The 15506-nt window shown below is 49.1% G+C and overlaps 1 protein-coding gene across 3 annotated transcripts; it reads left to right on the plus strand.

Annotated features, from left to right (window-relative positions):
• Positions 1 to 2092: 2092 nt before the first annotated feature.
• On the plus strand, positions 2093 to 12596 carry OPRL1 (opioid related nociceptin receptor 1). 3 transcript variants are annotated; one of them, XM_062504803.1, is made up of 3 exons: positions 2093 to 2792; positions 11386 to 11741; positions 12073 to 12596. In XM_062504803.1, the coding sequence occupies exons 1-3, from the start codon at positions 2566 to 2568 to the stop codon at positions 12594 to 12596; spliced, it is 1107 nt and encodes a 368-aa protein (XP_062360787.1). In that variant the 5' UTR covers positions 2093 to 2565. The 3 variants fall into 3 exon arrangements, with proteins under 3 accessions (XP_062360787.1, XP_062360788.1, XP_062360789.1); XM_062504804.1 differs by having other exon boundaries at positions 2093 to 2777; XM_062504805.1 differs by lacking the exon at positions 2093 to 2792 and adding an exon at positions 5442 to 5456 and having other exon boundaries at positions 11396 to 11741.
• Positions 12597 to 15506: the final 2910 nt, after the last annotated feature.

The following is a 15506-nucleotide window of genomic DNA, read 5'->3' on the forward strand; positions in this document are numbered from 1 at the left end:
GTGAAGCAGCAGAACTGGGATTGAAGATACAGCATGGACAATCCTGGGCTTTTGTTCCCCATGCAAAGCTGGAAGGGATGAATGCTGAGGAACAACTAGAGGGATGGATGAGGGGAATTTTTGGAAGGATATTTGTCCCACATACATATCTTGGCTGTCAGTAGTTCAAAGTGCATTCCTGATCCCTTTTCCAGCAGCTTTTCTGAAACACATCTCTCAGGCCATAAAGAAAACCACAAGATAAGCAGGTGAACCTGCTGTATTTGCAGCACTGCATTAATGTAAAGGAGTATGGGAAGGGCTGAGAGCATTTGTTGGGGTGAGAGCCAGCAGAGAGGAGCAGAGCTGAATTTGCAAACACTCTTCCCGTCAGCTCCTGGGCTGTCCAGCTGGGAGCTCTTGCACTGATTTACTGCTGTCCTTGCTTCAGCCTTTGGAAATCAATCCACTGACAATTAAGGTAATGTCTGGTCTAATATTTATTTTACACTCTCATTAATGGACTGACAAAACCCCACTTTCTGAAGCAGTGAGACTGTTCTGTTCTGCAGGAGGGCTGGAACTCTGGGTCATGCTTTTTTCCCTTGTCCCTGTTAAAGCTGAGATCTCTTGTTGAAGCTTTCAAGAAAATTGCCATAAAGCACCATACCTTAGCATTGTGTTCCTGGTGAAGAAGGTGCAGCTTTCTTTGCTAAATATCTCCAAATATCCAATAAAGGAGAGCTGGAGCACAAAGGGGTAGCCCTGGCTGCCTGCTGGGGCCCACGAGCTCTTTGTTGGGATGGCTGTGGGTTGGGAAGAGAAAAAACATCTGATATCCAAGAGCTCATGTTCTTTTTCTCCACCTCTTGGGCAAGCATGCCCTGAATTTGTTCTGATCTGTGTGTGTCTCTGTTTGTGTCCCCAACACTGAGAAATTTCCCCAAAATGCTGGGAAATGGCTTCTTTGGGGAAATACTGCAGATGTTGGATGGCCAGAGGTGCCAGACCAGGGGGCTCTGGTACTCAGCAGTCAAACCATCTCTGATCTGGGATCAAACTGGGGGTGGGCCCCAAAGTCCTCTGTGCATCTTGTTTGGGGGCTGGCCTACCTGAGGGACTCTGCAGCTCCCGGGAAATGAGTATCAAGGGTCAATGTCCCACAGCCAGGCTGGGAAGTACAGTTACTTGTGGGGTCTGTGTGGATCACCCCACCTTGAGGTAAGGAATTTACCACTGCAGCTTCTGAAATATCTAACTCAGATGAGAAGTGCAGGATGGTTTAGGTTACCAAAACGACCTTTAGTTAATGCTGCTAGAAGAATACTAAATACTAATAATTTTCTCCCCATAGTTGTCATTCCTCCTCGCTTTTTTTTTTTTTTTTTTTGCCAGTTTCTAGGTCAGATTCCCCATTCCGCTGCTCCTGCGCTAGAACAGCGCTCAGGTTGCACAATTGCAGAGGAGGGAGGAATCTGCTTCCCGAATCCCGATCTCCCCAGTAGCCTTTCCCGATTCTTCCCTTCTTCCCAGCATCTCCTGCTGGGAGCTCACCGCAGGTAGGCTGCTGGCCGGGGGTTGCGGCAGGGTGGGTTTGGGGGATGCTGAACCCCCTCTCGCCGCTCCGGGGGTGGGACGGGGAGACCACCGCATCTCCCCCGGGACGGGGGGACCACGCTGCCCGTGTCTGGCAGGTGTGGGCTTGCCTTCCCCTCTCCGCGTTTGGTTATTTATCATTCTCCCCCCACCTCCCCCCCCCCCCCCCCCCTTTTTTTTTCTCCTTTCCCCTCCCGCTTTTCTCTTACGCAGTGGGAGCAGCCCGGCAGCCTGGCTCTGCCCAGCCGCCCTCCGTCCTCCCTCCCCTCTCCCTCATCCCTCCCTTTTCCTTAAAAACGTGGGCTCCGGGGTGCAGCCCCCTGCGCTGGCAGCATCCCTGCCTGCGAGAGCAGCCCTTTCCCCTCCTCCACCTGCGGAGCCCCGGCTTTGTCCCGTGTCCTCCCCCATTCCCCGGCCCGGGGCTGCTGGATGTGACCGCGGGGAGCGGAGTCCGCTCCGGAGCCGCGCTACAGGGGACCCGCCGCAGGTAAGCACCCGCCTGGGGTTTATTGCCAACTTCGGGCTTTTCCTGCTGTTTTAGCGTGATGTGGACCGGTGGGGTAGTGCCGGAGCGCCCGTGGCTCTCGGGGTACGCGGGCGGCAGTGGAAGGTCTGGGGGCACCAAACCGCGTGTGGGGGACTCACCGACCCGCAGGGATGCGAGAGGCAGGTGGGGACATCCAACCCCTGGGAAGAAAGGATGATGTGTGCAGCCCGCACGTCCCCTGCGCCGGCGGTGTGGGGATATGCGCGATCCCTGTGTGCTCGGGATGCGCCAGGCTCTCAGGGTGGCATCCCATTAAAATGCTCCTGGGGAGGGGGGGGCTGTGTTCCGTGGCGGTAAATCATCCTTCTCCCTGGTAATAATTCACCCTTCCCCAGCGTTTCTCATGCACTTGCCTTGCTACAGCCCCTGCCACCCGTTTGATCAGCAGATTTTTAAGCTGTCTCTTGCTGCCCCAGTTCCTTGGCGCAGGCTGCTGCTTCAGGATGGACCCGCTCTTCCCTGCCCATATTTTTGAAGACCCCGACCTGAGGAAGCTGCTGAACGACTCCTCCATGCTCAACCTGAGCTTTCTGCCCAGCAGCTGGTTCAACAACAGCACAGGGGACGGTTTCTTGCCGCTCAGCATCAAGATCACCATCGTGGTCGTCTACTCTATCGTGTGCATTGTGGGGCTGGTGGGCAACTGCTCCGTCATGTATGTGATCGTCAGGTAGGACACCAGGGAGGCTCCGGGAAAGCTGGGAGCGGGGCAGACCTTCCCTTCCTCCATCCCTGCTGCGGGTAAAGCAGGCAGGCGCTTCTCTGAGGTTAGAAGCATGCTTTAGAGGTAATGGTGTGGTATTTGTTTTATTGTTTTGGTTTTCTTTTTTCTTTTTTTGTTTTTTTTTTCTTTTTCCTTTCCTAGGCTGAGATGAAGGTTTCTGCCAGTTTTCAGCTGCCCTCTGGTGCCTCCTAAAGTTTAACCCAGAGAATGGAACAGAGTGAGCAGATCTGCTCAAAAAAAGGGGGCTTTTTTTTTTTTCTTCTTCTTATTTTAGGGAGCTCGATAACACCAGGGAGGGCAATGTGCTGGGAGCATTCCACTGCCAGGGTGTGCTGGCTCCTTAAAATGGGACTTCTTCTTCCTGTGCTCTGTCCGGCACCCCAGCTGTGTTTGCAGGTGCTGCTCCATCTGGGAGCTGGCTCTTTCCAAAGCTCAATCTTGGTGCAAAAGAAAGAGCTTGCTGGGAAGCTTCCTTTTACTTTTACAGGAGGAAAAACCCTTCCAACCCTTTGAAGCCTGCAGACTTAGATAAGATGTGAGAGGATATTGCAGAGTTGAGGGCAACTTCTCTGGCTCCTTGTGCTGAAGTCAGGAGAGTGGAGGGGACCTTTGCAGAGGGACAGCACAGAAGATGCACCAATCCATCATCCCTGCCCATTGTTGGCATTTTGAGTGTCTCTGTTTGCTTCTGCTGTGGCTCAAACTCTTTTGGTTCTGGGAATCAGAAGCCTTGTAAGTACAGAATAAGTTTGTGCAGCACTTAGGGCTGTGATTATGTAAAACCCCAGAATCCCCCTTCTGATCTCTGCACCCTGCGTGTAAAGGAAGGAGCTTCCATTTTAGCCACATCTTGGAGCAGATTCCTGGTGCAGATGGAAGCTGCCAGCACAGAAAAGACAGGCTGAATCCTTCCACAGAAGATGGAAGTATTTAGTAGGTATTCAGAGACTGATGAGATTGTCTTGTTCCTGCCAGGAGCCCAACTGCTTCCACAGCACCTTTCCCCTGCATAACTACAACTTGACTGGGGAAGATGCTGCAAAATTAGGTCTTTGGTACCAGAAGTCAGTGAAGGGTGGTTAAATCTCTGCTCCAAGGGCAAAGTGACGTGACTGTTCATCAGGCTGCCTGTCTGTGCTCTTTTAGCTGAGGAGTTTATGGCTCTGAGAGGGGATCCCATTAGCCCCAGGGAGTGTGCAGATGCAGAGAGGAGGTTTGCAGCACGCTGGTGCCATGTCTGGAGAGCTCTGTTCCTGCTCAGTGTAGTAGCAATCATTGGAGTAGCTTGTGGGTGTGTGTAAGTGTGTGAGTAGTGATGCTCTGGGAGCTGGAATCCCTCATCTGATGATGCTGATGTGGCTGCATGGGAATGCCAGCCTGTGTGCAGCAGAGGAAGAAGAGAGGCCTTACCCCATGCATGAGCCTCAATGTGTGTAAGGAGAAGCCTTGGTAGAAATCTTTTCCCTGTCTGCAAAGGCCTGGTGGGATGTGCACAGCAGGATCCTGCTGGCCCTGCCCAAAGGTGGGACTGGAGGATCACCAGTAATATGAGTGTCCCAAACTGGTGTCCTGGGCAGGGTGCCATGGCTGTGTTGTTGCTAACCATGAAAAATACTGGCTTCTGCTCCACACCTTTTTGACTTTGATACCTTCCAGTTGGATAAAAGATACTCAGAAGAAGAAAGTGGGATTTGGCACTAGAATTTCCCATGGAATGTAACTCTTTTTGTGTGTGTCCTCTCATTTTACACGTTTTTAAGCAACTGAAAACTGAAGACAGGGGCCACGTCAATCTCCCTCAGGTTTTTCCATTTCTGTATTTCCCTTTATTCAGAAATGAAAAGGGTGTGCTGGGGAGGTTATAACTGAGCTAGAGCATGTGTAGGAGCTGCTGTTCCCCACCCATGTTCCTTGGGAGCTCAGGACTGAGCTGAGACCACCACTGAGTTAGAGCCAAGGCAATGACCCTTGAGTGGATGAGTAACAACTTCTGGTTATCTCTGCCCAGGATTCTTCTCTCCTTTCCCTGTCTGGTCAGGTCAGGAGCAGGTGTGAGGATGAATCATATTCAAACTCTTGACCCTGGCCACATACACAGATTGATAAAGAGCTGCCAAACTGTGGCCCCACAAGGAGGATGCAGATGAACTTCTCAAACACAGGCTTTTCTCCTCAGATTAGAGCTTTAGTGCTTCATGTCTTGAATAGGTTGGAAGTTGCTTCCTGGTAAGTCAACACAGGGTTTAGGGGCTCTTAATGATAAATTAATGGAAAAATGATCAGCAAACCCTCTGTGCTGCACCTTCATCACTGTAGGTAATGTGCACCCCAACAAGCTTTTTTTCCCCCCATGTTTTAGCAATGATAACCAGGCTTCAACATATTACACAGCCCATAAGAAAATGGTGTACTACCTTTCAGAAAAAGACAGGTAGTATCACAGACAGTAAATGTTTCCTGGTTTTGAGGGAGTTTGGAAATTAAAAGACTCTAATACCAGCACTTGAAGAAGTTGGAGGCATCAGGAAAGTTCATTTTTTGTTCCTCCCAAATGAGTTTTCTGCAGCACCAAGGGGAAAGTTTAAAAATCTCCCTGTATTTCACACAAAAGTACAAATTCGAAGCCTCCTCTAGGTTTTCCCCTCTGTTGTAGAACCCAGCCTACTTCTGTATTGTATTTGGAGTGATTTAACATTTGGAATGGTTAATTTATAGGGACAGTCATCATGTGACTGTCAGTGCCTTCCAGTGCTGAGCAGCACTAATTGGGTAAGATGGAGAAGGGCTCTTGTCAGGAACACGAATTCCTGGACAGTAAAGGGCCTATTGTGGGAACCTGCCTCGTCTGTGGCTTTGTTCTGCTGCCTCATCGTGGAGCTCCTTGCCAGCAGAGACGATGCCTCCCCTCCCTCCTCCTTCTGCTGTTTGCTCTCTTCTGCATATATTTCTTGTTCTGCTTCTTAATGAATGTGAAACAAGGAGCTGAACAGAGGGTTTGGGGGGAGAGTGGGGGAAACCAGGCTGCTGAGATCCCTCCTAGCTATTAACTGAAGTCTGCAAGGCTGCTTGCCCAAGATCTTTGTATTTAGGAAGGAAAGCAAAGGGGAAGGAGGGTGTATTCCTGGGGGTGGGGCTGACCCAGGTGTTCTTACAGGGATATGACAGAGGCCCCAAATCTCTGCCAGCCATTGGTGATCCAGGGGAGGGACAAGGTGCAGCTTGTCCCTGGCTTCATCATGCTGCTGTGATGCTTAGCAGTGGGATCTAGAGGACACCATTCCTCCAGTTCAAACCCCCACGGGAATGCTGCCTCATTTCTTGTGCAATCCTCATAGCTGTGGCAGCTCTCTGTTGGGAGCCTGGCAAAATGCTGGGGGTGCTCTGCTTTCTTTATGGCAGAACACCTTTCAGAGACTTTCAAGCAATGTTTTAGGCAGTTTGGGGCTGTCAGGCCCCTCCATCTTCATCTGCTGCCTCCAGGTGAAGCTTTAGGAGGAAAGACATGATGGGGAGGTGTCTGAACCATGAGCCTGCCTGGGGACGCTGTGCCAAATGTTGTTCTGCTTGAAAACTGCCTCAGTCCCTGAGAATAGGGGTGAGGGCAGCTGGCTGTGATGAGACAAGGGAAATGAAGTTAATTATGACATTTTAGAGATGCTGATTTCTTAATAGAAAGCTTTCTAAGGGAAAAGCCTGGACCAGCTGTGTGTCTCAGAGCTGGAATGAAGTGAGTGCTTCATGCAGTGGGAGCCCAGCAGACATGAGTGGGGCCATCTGAGACCTTTGTTGTCTCCAAATCTGCCTCTTAGTTTTTCCTTGAAAAATAAAATAGATAGACATAAATATTGCAATCTACAGAGAAATAAAACCCACATCAAGGGTTCTTTGCCCTGGAGAGTGAGTGAAGCTGGGTGAGGATGGTGAGGTGAGCAGGACGGGATCTTGCTGTGAAAATGGCTGCAAAGGACAGGTCTGCAGCTCTCTGGTTTCTGGGTCCCCATGAGCCCAGGTGAGCTGGGCTCAGCCACACGACCCATGTAGCCACATCTGGCTCCTGCTAGCATAGGTCCTGTAGCTCCAGTGTGTGTTGAAGGGCTCTTTGTTGAGGAGTTGCCCATGTACAGCAGTAAATCTGTGATGTTTAACATGGGTCTTGGTTCCCAGAGTTTTTTAGAGACTGGGCAATTCCCAGAAGCATTCTGGATGCCAGCAGAGGCAGATCCGACCCACGAGCAGGGATAAGAGCATCCTGCTGCAGGGTGGATGCTGATGAATGCTCTCCTTAGACCAGAGCACCATTCCTGGTAGCCAAGCACCTGCTCAGGGTTGTGGGAGCATCCCTGAGAGCCCCTGAAACCTTTGCAGCAGCAACAGCTACAGAGCCTCCTCCCTTGGCATGGCAGCACCATCCAGAGCAGTCCCCAGAGAGCACCTGGAGGGAAGGGCAGGGCTGGTTTTCCACTGCTGTTCCCCAGACACAGAGGTGAGACTCAAGGACAAGAAGATCATCTGTCCCAAAGTCCGTGCTCGTCGTGGCTGGCTGCAGATTCCCTTACTAGCCCCTGCTATTCAGTCTCTGTCTAGCTGGGTAATTTATAGCTTTAGGGGCTGTGCTGGTGGCTGCTGTTGCTGTACTGTCTGGCCTCAGTGGCCAGGCTAATTTAAATTTGCCCTTCTTAAATTGTATGCGTTTTTTTCATGGCCTGTTGGACCATTTAGAATAAATCATCTTGCACTGGTCAGAAGTTTCAGGCTGAGGGGGCTCTGGGATGGTGATCAGAGCAGCAGGGATGCAGAGAGCACGGTGTGGGCGGACGGCTGAGGGGACACAAATCATGACAGAACGTGCCAGATCAAATATCAGCTTCACACAACCTGAGGGATGGGAGCAGGCTGGGATCAGAGATGGGAGAGAACTGGGGCTGATTACCACCATCACAGGGTGGGAGCAGCTCAGTAAAAATCCTCTTTGAACCTTTTCTGCTCTGTTTTGCTTTCTGGAGCAGGGATGGGGGGCAAAGGCTGACACTGCTGCTGGGGTGTGAGGTGGGGATGGAGGGAGCTGCTCAAGGTGAACAACACTGTCTGCATCCTAATTAGCTGGAGCTACACATTTCAAAATCAAGAGGCTCCAAGAGGCAGAGATCTCCTGGAAACAATTCTCAGGGTTTTGCAGGGCTGCAGGCTCTGCTCTGGTGCCTCTGCCCTTGGTGTCTGCAGCTCCGTTTTGGGTTTTGGGTTTGCTGGTTTTTAACCCCAGACCTTGCCTTGCAGCCTTGCCGTGGCCGGGTGGAAAAGGGAAAGATGCAAAAACAGGTCTGCAACTCGCCCTGCGGCTCAGCCAGGGGCAGAATCTGTTCTTGTGAGGAACAGGTCCTGAAAGCCCCGAGGCTGTGTCCTACCTACTTACCCTTCATCTCCTCTCCCAGAACGTGTGTTCCCCTCACCGCAGGGTCCACGTACCAAAAAGGGGGAGGAAGACAAGTGCTGAGCTGATACCCAGGTGTTTTTCCTCTTAGACTTCAGCATCTGAGAGGAGAGCAGAGCGAAGCAATTACTGTTGTGACAAAGGGGGAGCTGGATGGAGAGCTGAGCACCACCCTGTGGGAGATGCTCCATTAGGAAATTACCGCCGTGGCAGAGTGCAAGAAAGTGCCCCAGCAGGTGGTTAATGTCCTCCATGGAATCCACAGGTTTATCTGCTGCAGATTTGTGTTGTGGGGGAGGAGACTGAGGTACCTCCTAAAGCCTGACAGTTTAATGTTTCTTTTTTTTTTTGGTGCAGATTAAGAGAAAGAGCACTCTCAGTTCTGGAAGAAAAGAAATAGAGATTAATCCACAGAGAAGTGATTGATTTTTGTGTGTGTTGAACATTCTGGAAAGGTTTGGGAACATTGGTTGGTTGGGACAATGGCTGTTGGCTCTCAGCATGTAGAGAAAGTGGTGTGGAAGTAATTAATTAGGTGTAAATTAATTTCGCCCCCTTTCAAGAGTGCAAAAACAGCTTTAAATTCTTCTGGAAGGTGGGTTGAAGGAAGTGGTGGGACAGCGACCTCAGAGAGTCCTGTTGGAGCAGGGAAGGTGACTCTGCTATCACCTCAAGGAGGTGGTGAGGAAGGAGGCAGAGGAGAGGAACCTGTGCACTGAGGGATTTTGCAGGGCCAGGCAGAACAATTGCACTTGGATTCTGAATTCATGCTGAGAAGTGTCTGGGAGGAGTGGGGCCAGTGGGGCTGGAGGGATGTGGGAAGGAGCTGAACATTTGCCCTGCACACCCTGAATTCAGGGTTGGCTGAGATGCCCCAAACTTCTGAGTGCTGGAGCATGCAGGGAGGCAGCTTTGTCCCCCATGGATGCTGGATGGGGCTTGGAGGTGGGTGAATTGTTGCAGTGAGTTTCTCCCACTGGTCAATAACAAAAAATAAAAGAGGAACAACCTTTAATTTTTACCGTTTCGCAGTAATGTTGTTCACCATTGCTCAAAATTGTTATTCCCTGGAATTATAATGTCAGTAAAAGCTGTCAGGGTTAGAGGCATGTTGATGAATTGCCTCTGGCACCAGCCCTCCTGGAAGGATGGACTGCAACAAACTTAACATTTGGGAAGGTTGAGCCAGCCCAGCCAGGTCTGTGGTGCTCAGAGGAAACTGCAGCTCCCAGGAGACCTTTGCCAGCACAATCTTGGGTGGCTGAATAATTTCCTAAAGCCTGAGCTGATAAAACTGATTTCGCTTCTTCAATTTAATCCCCTCTGCTGATCTGGAGGGGAAAGTGAATCCACTCCCAGCCCCAATTCATCCCCCTGGCCTTTGCCACTTTCATGCCAAGTGCAAGAATTCAAGAAAGGAAAATTTGGCCACCCTGAGATGCTCCTGGAGTTCAGGGCACTGGAGGCTGATGTAATTCTCTTTGGGAAATGCCAAAGCGTAAAGCCCTGGCAGCTGCCTGGTTATGTTGGATTTGCAAAGTGCTTTTGCTCATTCATCCCATCACAAAAGGAAAGGCACCAGTATTTCCCTTCTACTGCTCTTGGTTATGTAAGTTTGTCTGGGCTGGCTTTCTAAGAAGCTGTGATTGATTTCTGGGCCAGAAAAAGCCTCACTCAGGCTTGTGTGGGGACCTCAAAGTATTTCCAACATTTCCTTCCCTGCTCACCTCCAAAAGCTTCCTTTGGCTTTCAGGGTCAAAAATAGGATCATCTGGTTTGCTTTCTGAAGCTGCTTTCAGACTTTTGATACAAGCCCAGCTTAGAACTCCAAGGCAGGTAAAAAAATAAACTTTGTAGTCTGGATCGTGGCTCCCCTGTCTGCTTCTCTTGCAAACCTGGCCAGGTCAGCATGTGTCACAGCAGAGTTCAGAATATGCCAGTGATAATGTTCTGCCAAAACATTCAAATAATTTATCAAGAGCTGAAGAAGCTCAGACCCTCAGAGGAGGGCACAGCACTGAGAAGGGCAGTTGTGGATTTGCTGCTCTGAGTCAAATTGGCAAAAGGAGCTTTTTAGGTCAAATCAGACCCTGTAATATTTTAGCATGTATCAGACTGAAAATAGTGCATCAGTTTATGGGTAGAAGTGTTACCCTCAAATGAGCTTGCACTCTGTTAATAACATCATTGTCTGCCATTTTTGGCCATGTTTCTGCAAAGGCCATTAGTAGAGTAAATGATGGATGAGCTGTAGTTTTAAAATTATACCTATTTGAGCTCTTATTCTGCCCATGAGAGGAATATCCTGGAGCTGAAATGTTAGAATCAGTCACAGAGTCACTGTTGAACTTCCATTTCTACACATCCCCCTGGATAGGTGATCTCAGGTGGCTCTGCATCATTTCCCAAGTGTGAAAAGGAGATGATTGCCATTAGAACAAGGTGACTCTTCCTTCAGGGCAGTAAGTTCATGTGGTGAAAGTAATATTGAAATGACAACAAAATCTTTAGAGTTTGCCTTGTGACTTTACTCCTTTCTCCAGAGAGATCCATTGTGACATTTTGATTTCTGATTTAAACCTAGTTCCTCACCAGTTTTTGGCTGGCCAGGGTTGGCCATTTTTCCTGCTCTGATTTGACAGCTCACATTAGCCATGCTCTCTAGCTATGAGCCCATATCAAATGGCTGATCAATTTACCCCTGCACCTTTCAAATCAGCTTACTGGCTAAAGCTCTCACCAATACTTTTAACAATGCAGCCATAGGTAGTGAAATCCGAAGTTGGCCTTATTGAAGAAATTTTTCAAGAAACTGTCTGAGTTGACAGCCTCAGGCTTTCATGGTATTCACTGGCAGTGTGAGGGATTGATTCTCCTGCTCATGGAACTGATTGTGGAGGGACCATTTGTGGTGTTGTGGGAGATTGGCTGAACTGTGTGCTGATAAACCTGTGGGAGGTTGAAAGGTGAGGATGTCCAATCTCATTAGATAAGAAAACACAGCATGTCCTCTCAAAAGCAGCAGAATCTACTTCAGTAAAGTTCAGTGTCTGACCCAGCATGGATCCCCAGGTCAGGGAGCTCTAACCATTGCTCATTCCTGTGTTTCAGATTCACCAAGATGAAGACAGCCACCAACATTTACATCTTTAACCTCGCTCTGGCTGACACCCTGTGCCTGATGACCTTGCCCTTCCAGGGAACAGACACATTCCTGGGCTTCTGGCCCTTTGGCAATGTCCTGTGCAAGATTGCCATCTCCATTGACTACTACAACATGTTCACCAGCACCTTCACGCTGACGATGATGAGCGTGGATCGCTACATTGCCATCTGCCACCCCATCAAAGCCCTGGACATCCGCACGCCCCACAAGGCCAAGGTGGTCAATGTTTGCATCTGGGCACTAGCTTCTGTCTTTGGCATCCCAGCCATGGTGATGGGATCTGCAGAGAACGAGAACAATGGTCAGTAAAACTGCATCCATTGGGTGGGAGGTGCTAGAAGGCAGGAGATCCCAGGGAGAGGGGTGCTAGTTTCATCAAAGGTGCTGTAAAATCACCTTAACTTTGCCCCTACCTCTATCACTGCTACTGATTTTCTAGTGCTAAACATAGAATTGTTATGTGAGGAATTGAACATTAAACATAGAATTGTTATGTTTGGCTAGGAAAGCCCTCTACGATCAAGTCCAACCATTAACCTAACTAACCTTAACCAATCTGAATGTGCAGATGCTTTTCTGCTTGATCTGTGCTTGCTGATCTTCCTTCCCATTTTATTCTTTTACCCTTGCAGAAATTGATTGTCTAATTAAGCTCCCTTCTCCCGTGGACTACTGGGATCCAGTGTTTGGCATCTGTGTCTTTCTCTTCTCCTTTATGATCCCTGTGTTGATCATCACCATTTGCTACAGCCTCATGATCAGGCGGCTCAAGAACGTCCGTGTTCTCTCAGGCTCCAAGGAGAAGGACCGGAACCTGAGGCGCATCACCCGCATGGTCCTGGTGGTGGTGGCAGTCTTCATCGTTTGCTGGACTCCCATCCAGATTTTTGTGCTGGTGCAGTGCTTGGGTGCCAAGGCAGAAAGCGAGTTGGAGCTGGCCATCTCCTGCTTCTGCACCGCGCTGGGATACGCCAACAGCAGCCTGAACCCCGTGCTCTACGCCTTCTTGGATGAGAACTTCAAGGCCTGCTTCAAGAAGTTCTGCTTCCCCACTGCCTTCAGGACCGAGCTCCAGATGTCCAACAGGATGTGCAGCATCGCCAAGGATGTGGCCTATGCCTGCAAGAACTCGGAGGGGACTAACAATCCGGCCTGACTAGGCATGGAAATCCCCATGGTGGCTGTCGCCCAGCAGAGTCCGACCACCCCCACGTCAGAACTAACTCAGATAACGGCCCTTTAGCAGGACCTCAAAACTGAGAGGAGAGAAACCAAGGAAACAATTTTGGGGGTTGGGAAAACCGGATACTGCGAGAGCACGCAGAGAAAGTCAGCCCAATTGATGCATTTTTAACTCTGGTGCATCCTGCACTAAGTGTTTGAAATCAGCCCGTTGATTCCTGCAAAACCCTGTGAGTTTGCAACATTATTGATAGTTTGGGAATTAAGGGTTTAAAACAGGCATCACTCCTGGGGCTTACACTTCTGCTGCTGGGAGACAGACAGAATGTGAACTCTTGCATTGCTTTTATTCTCCCTGGGTGATGTTAGCAGCTCACCTGGCTCACCAGGCGCCCCTGCGCAGGTTTTCCTCCTGTGCCATCGCTCTGCAATCAGACTTTGCTGCAGCCAAAATGGGCAGGAGCCATCAGACAAAACCCAAGATCATCTCCAGGATGAGTCATCTCACACGGAAGGATGCAGGGAGGGAGAGGAGGGAGCTGACAGGAAGAGAAATTCAAACTGCCTTGGGAGGACAGCGCCAGCTCCTGCAGATGGGATCTGCAGTGAAACCTCCCCTCTCAGAGGGGAGCAGGGTGTGGAGAAGGGACTGTCAGAACTGATGATGTAGCTCCAAAGAGGAGCAAGAAAAAAAACTGAGGAAATGAACACAATTTCTCATTTACATGCTGCTACTACTTTTGTTCTTTTTTTCAAACTCTGTATTTCTGGTGTAATAATGGACAGAATGTGTCTATATATACGTGTCCATAGTGGAATAGGTGCAGATACATGGTAGGATTTTACCTTACCAAGCATGCCTTGGGTATGTTCCTCGGTGAGAGGAGGAAGGAATGAAGTGGCCTGGAGACATATGCATTTATGTATAGGGAAAGCCATTTTGGAGAAGTCAGAATGGCAGCTCTTCTAGAAGACATGGACATTCCTGGTGGGCGGAGGCAGCCTAAAACAGTCCCACCTGCTCCACATGGGATAAGCAGGGCACAAACCATACAAAACCTGGGGTTCTGTGGTTTGTTTTATATTTTTAACTGAAATGAGACCCACAATGCTGAAAGCATGTAGGGAATGCTGCCCAGGTACCAACCCGCCTGCCAACCATGGATTGATTTTCCTCTCCCAGAGCAGGCCAGAGCTTTGTGGGAAATGAAATGTCCTGTCATTTCACTCGATAACAAAAGCTTCCCCAAAGGGTTCCACTACTTCAGTGCCCTCTGTGCTGGGGAGAGCAGCAGGCTGGGGTTGTCCCTGTAGCACAACAGCCCAGGGAAATCTGGGCAGCGGTGGCCAGTGGTGCTGATGGGACTGGGGAGCAAAGCACCAACCTCCACCTGGAGATGGGAGGTCAATTCCAACATGAGAACCAGCAGTGTCATCCGGACTTTAAGGACTCCAATGTGAATATATTTCTTGTGCTCTGATCTATGAGATTCTGTATTTTTAATGTATTGTTTTGCCAATATTTTAATGCTGTCATTTTCTTTATATATGCTATACAAAGGAATTGAATGTTATATTTCTATGTAGAGTGTTTCTCTCATGGTTGGGCATAAAATATAGATGCAATTCCAGTGTCCCTCTTGTAGGACCCAGATCCCTTGCAAACTGCTCAAGCTGGGAGGATTTTGATGCTGATTAATATTTGATTGGGAATCTGGATGCATACCAGAGCAAACTTTGCAATTAGCACTTCCCCATACTAGTGTGGAGGTAGGAGGAAATCTGGGCACTTAAGCACTTTGTAGTGGATGTTAATCCCCGAGCCCTCACCAGGAAATCCCATATAAACCCCAGGCATGTAAAGAACAGCTCCTTGAGAACTGTGCTGCTGGCAAGCTGCATCCATGCCTTTGGAAAACTGGGTTAGGAGGGATGTTTGTGGGTGCAGTAACAGCATTGGGCAGTGAGTGACCTTGGGTCTGCTCAGCCCTCAGCTGTGGGATGGTCTGATGGGGTCTGGAATGGTTGGAACTGACTGCCAGGCTGTTCTTAACCCTTAGGGAGCAGGAGAGCATTCATTGGTGACTGGCTGAGGAACAGCCACACACCCTTTCTCGTTCTTGGCTGGGTTTTTAAATAGATTTATGTCCTCTGAAAAAGAATATACCTGTGTTTGGCATTTTTTAAATATGGATTTTGTTATAATGACTATGCTGCAATGATCTTACATAATCAAGTACTCAATCAATGTGTGTTTACCGAGCTTTTGGGTATTTCCATGGCCTTTGCAGTGAATGTGTTTAGGCATTCTGTTCAATGCTCAGTGAAGTTTGTTATAAGAAGAGCAGCAAACACCTGAAAGCAAAACTTTATTGTACTGTGCCTCTGGAGTTACAGGCTCACGGTCAGCTGGATGGCTTTAGTGGTGGCTCTGTAATTCCCTTTGGAAGTGGTTGTGTTGGTGTGATTTTTACAACTGCTGCAGTGTAAATGACATTTAGGTGGCTACTTGTGTGCTTTAATAAAGGAAAATAAAACCCCCTGTGCTTTGGATGATAATCTGGAAGAGTTCACTGCATGAATTCAGAATGTCTCAGCCCATCCCTTTCAAGAGAGATCAGTGGGAACTTTTGTTACTCATACAACTTGGTCTGTAGTTAACACAGGAGCAGAAGATGTGAAAATGTTGGAAAATTGGGTCCCTGGGTCTTGCAAAGGGCAGCTGTGATGTCTAGGCAGGGCAGCAGTGCAGGCAGCTGCCTGCTGTTAGAGGTGAAATCTGCTGAAGGATGAGAAAAGAGCTCTTCCCACCTCCTCTCCCCACAATTCCCAGGAGTTATGGGGTTAGGAGTGACGTGGGAGAACAATAAATTGTAGAACTTCT

The sequence above is a fragment of the Cinclus cinclus genome, chromosome 18 (assembly GCF_963662255.1).
Source record: "Cinclus cinclus chromosome 18, bCinCin1.1, whole genome shotgun sequence".
Lineage (NCBI taxonomy): Eukaryota > Metazoa > Chordata > Aves > Passeriformes > Cinclidae > Cinclus > Cinclus cinclus.

Excerpts from the sequence above, each read along its gene's own strand:
- OPRL1 (XM_062504803.1), top strand. The coding sequence starts at position 2,566 with ATGGACCCGCTCTTCCCTGCCCATATTTTTGAAGACCCCGACCTGAGG. Across the intron at positions 2,793-11,385 it reads GTCATGTATGTGATCGTCAG|ATTCACCAAGATGAAGACAG; the intron begins GTAGGACACCAG and ends CCTGTGTTTCAG. Across the intron at positions 11,742-12,072 it reads TGCAGAGAACGAGAACAATG|AAATTGATTGTCTAATTAAG; the intron begins GTCAGTAAAACT and ends TTACCCTTGCAG.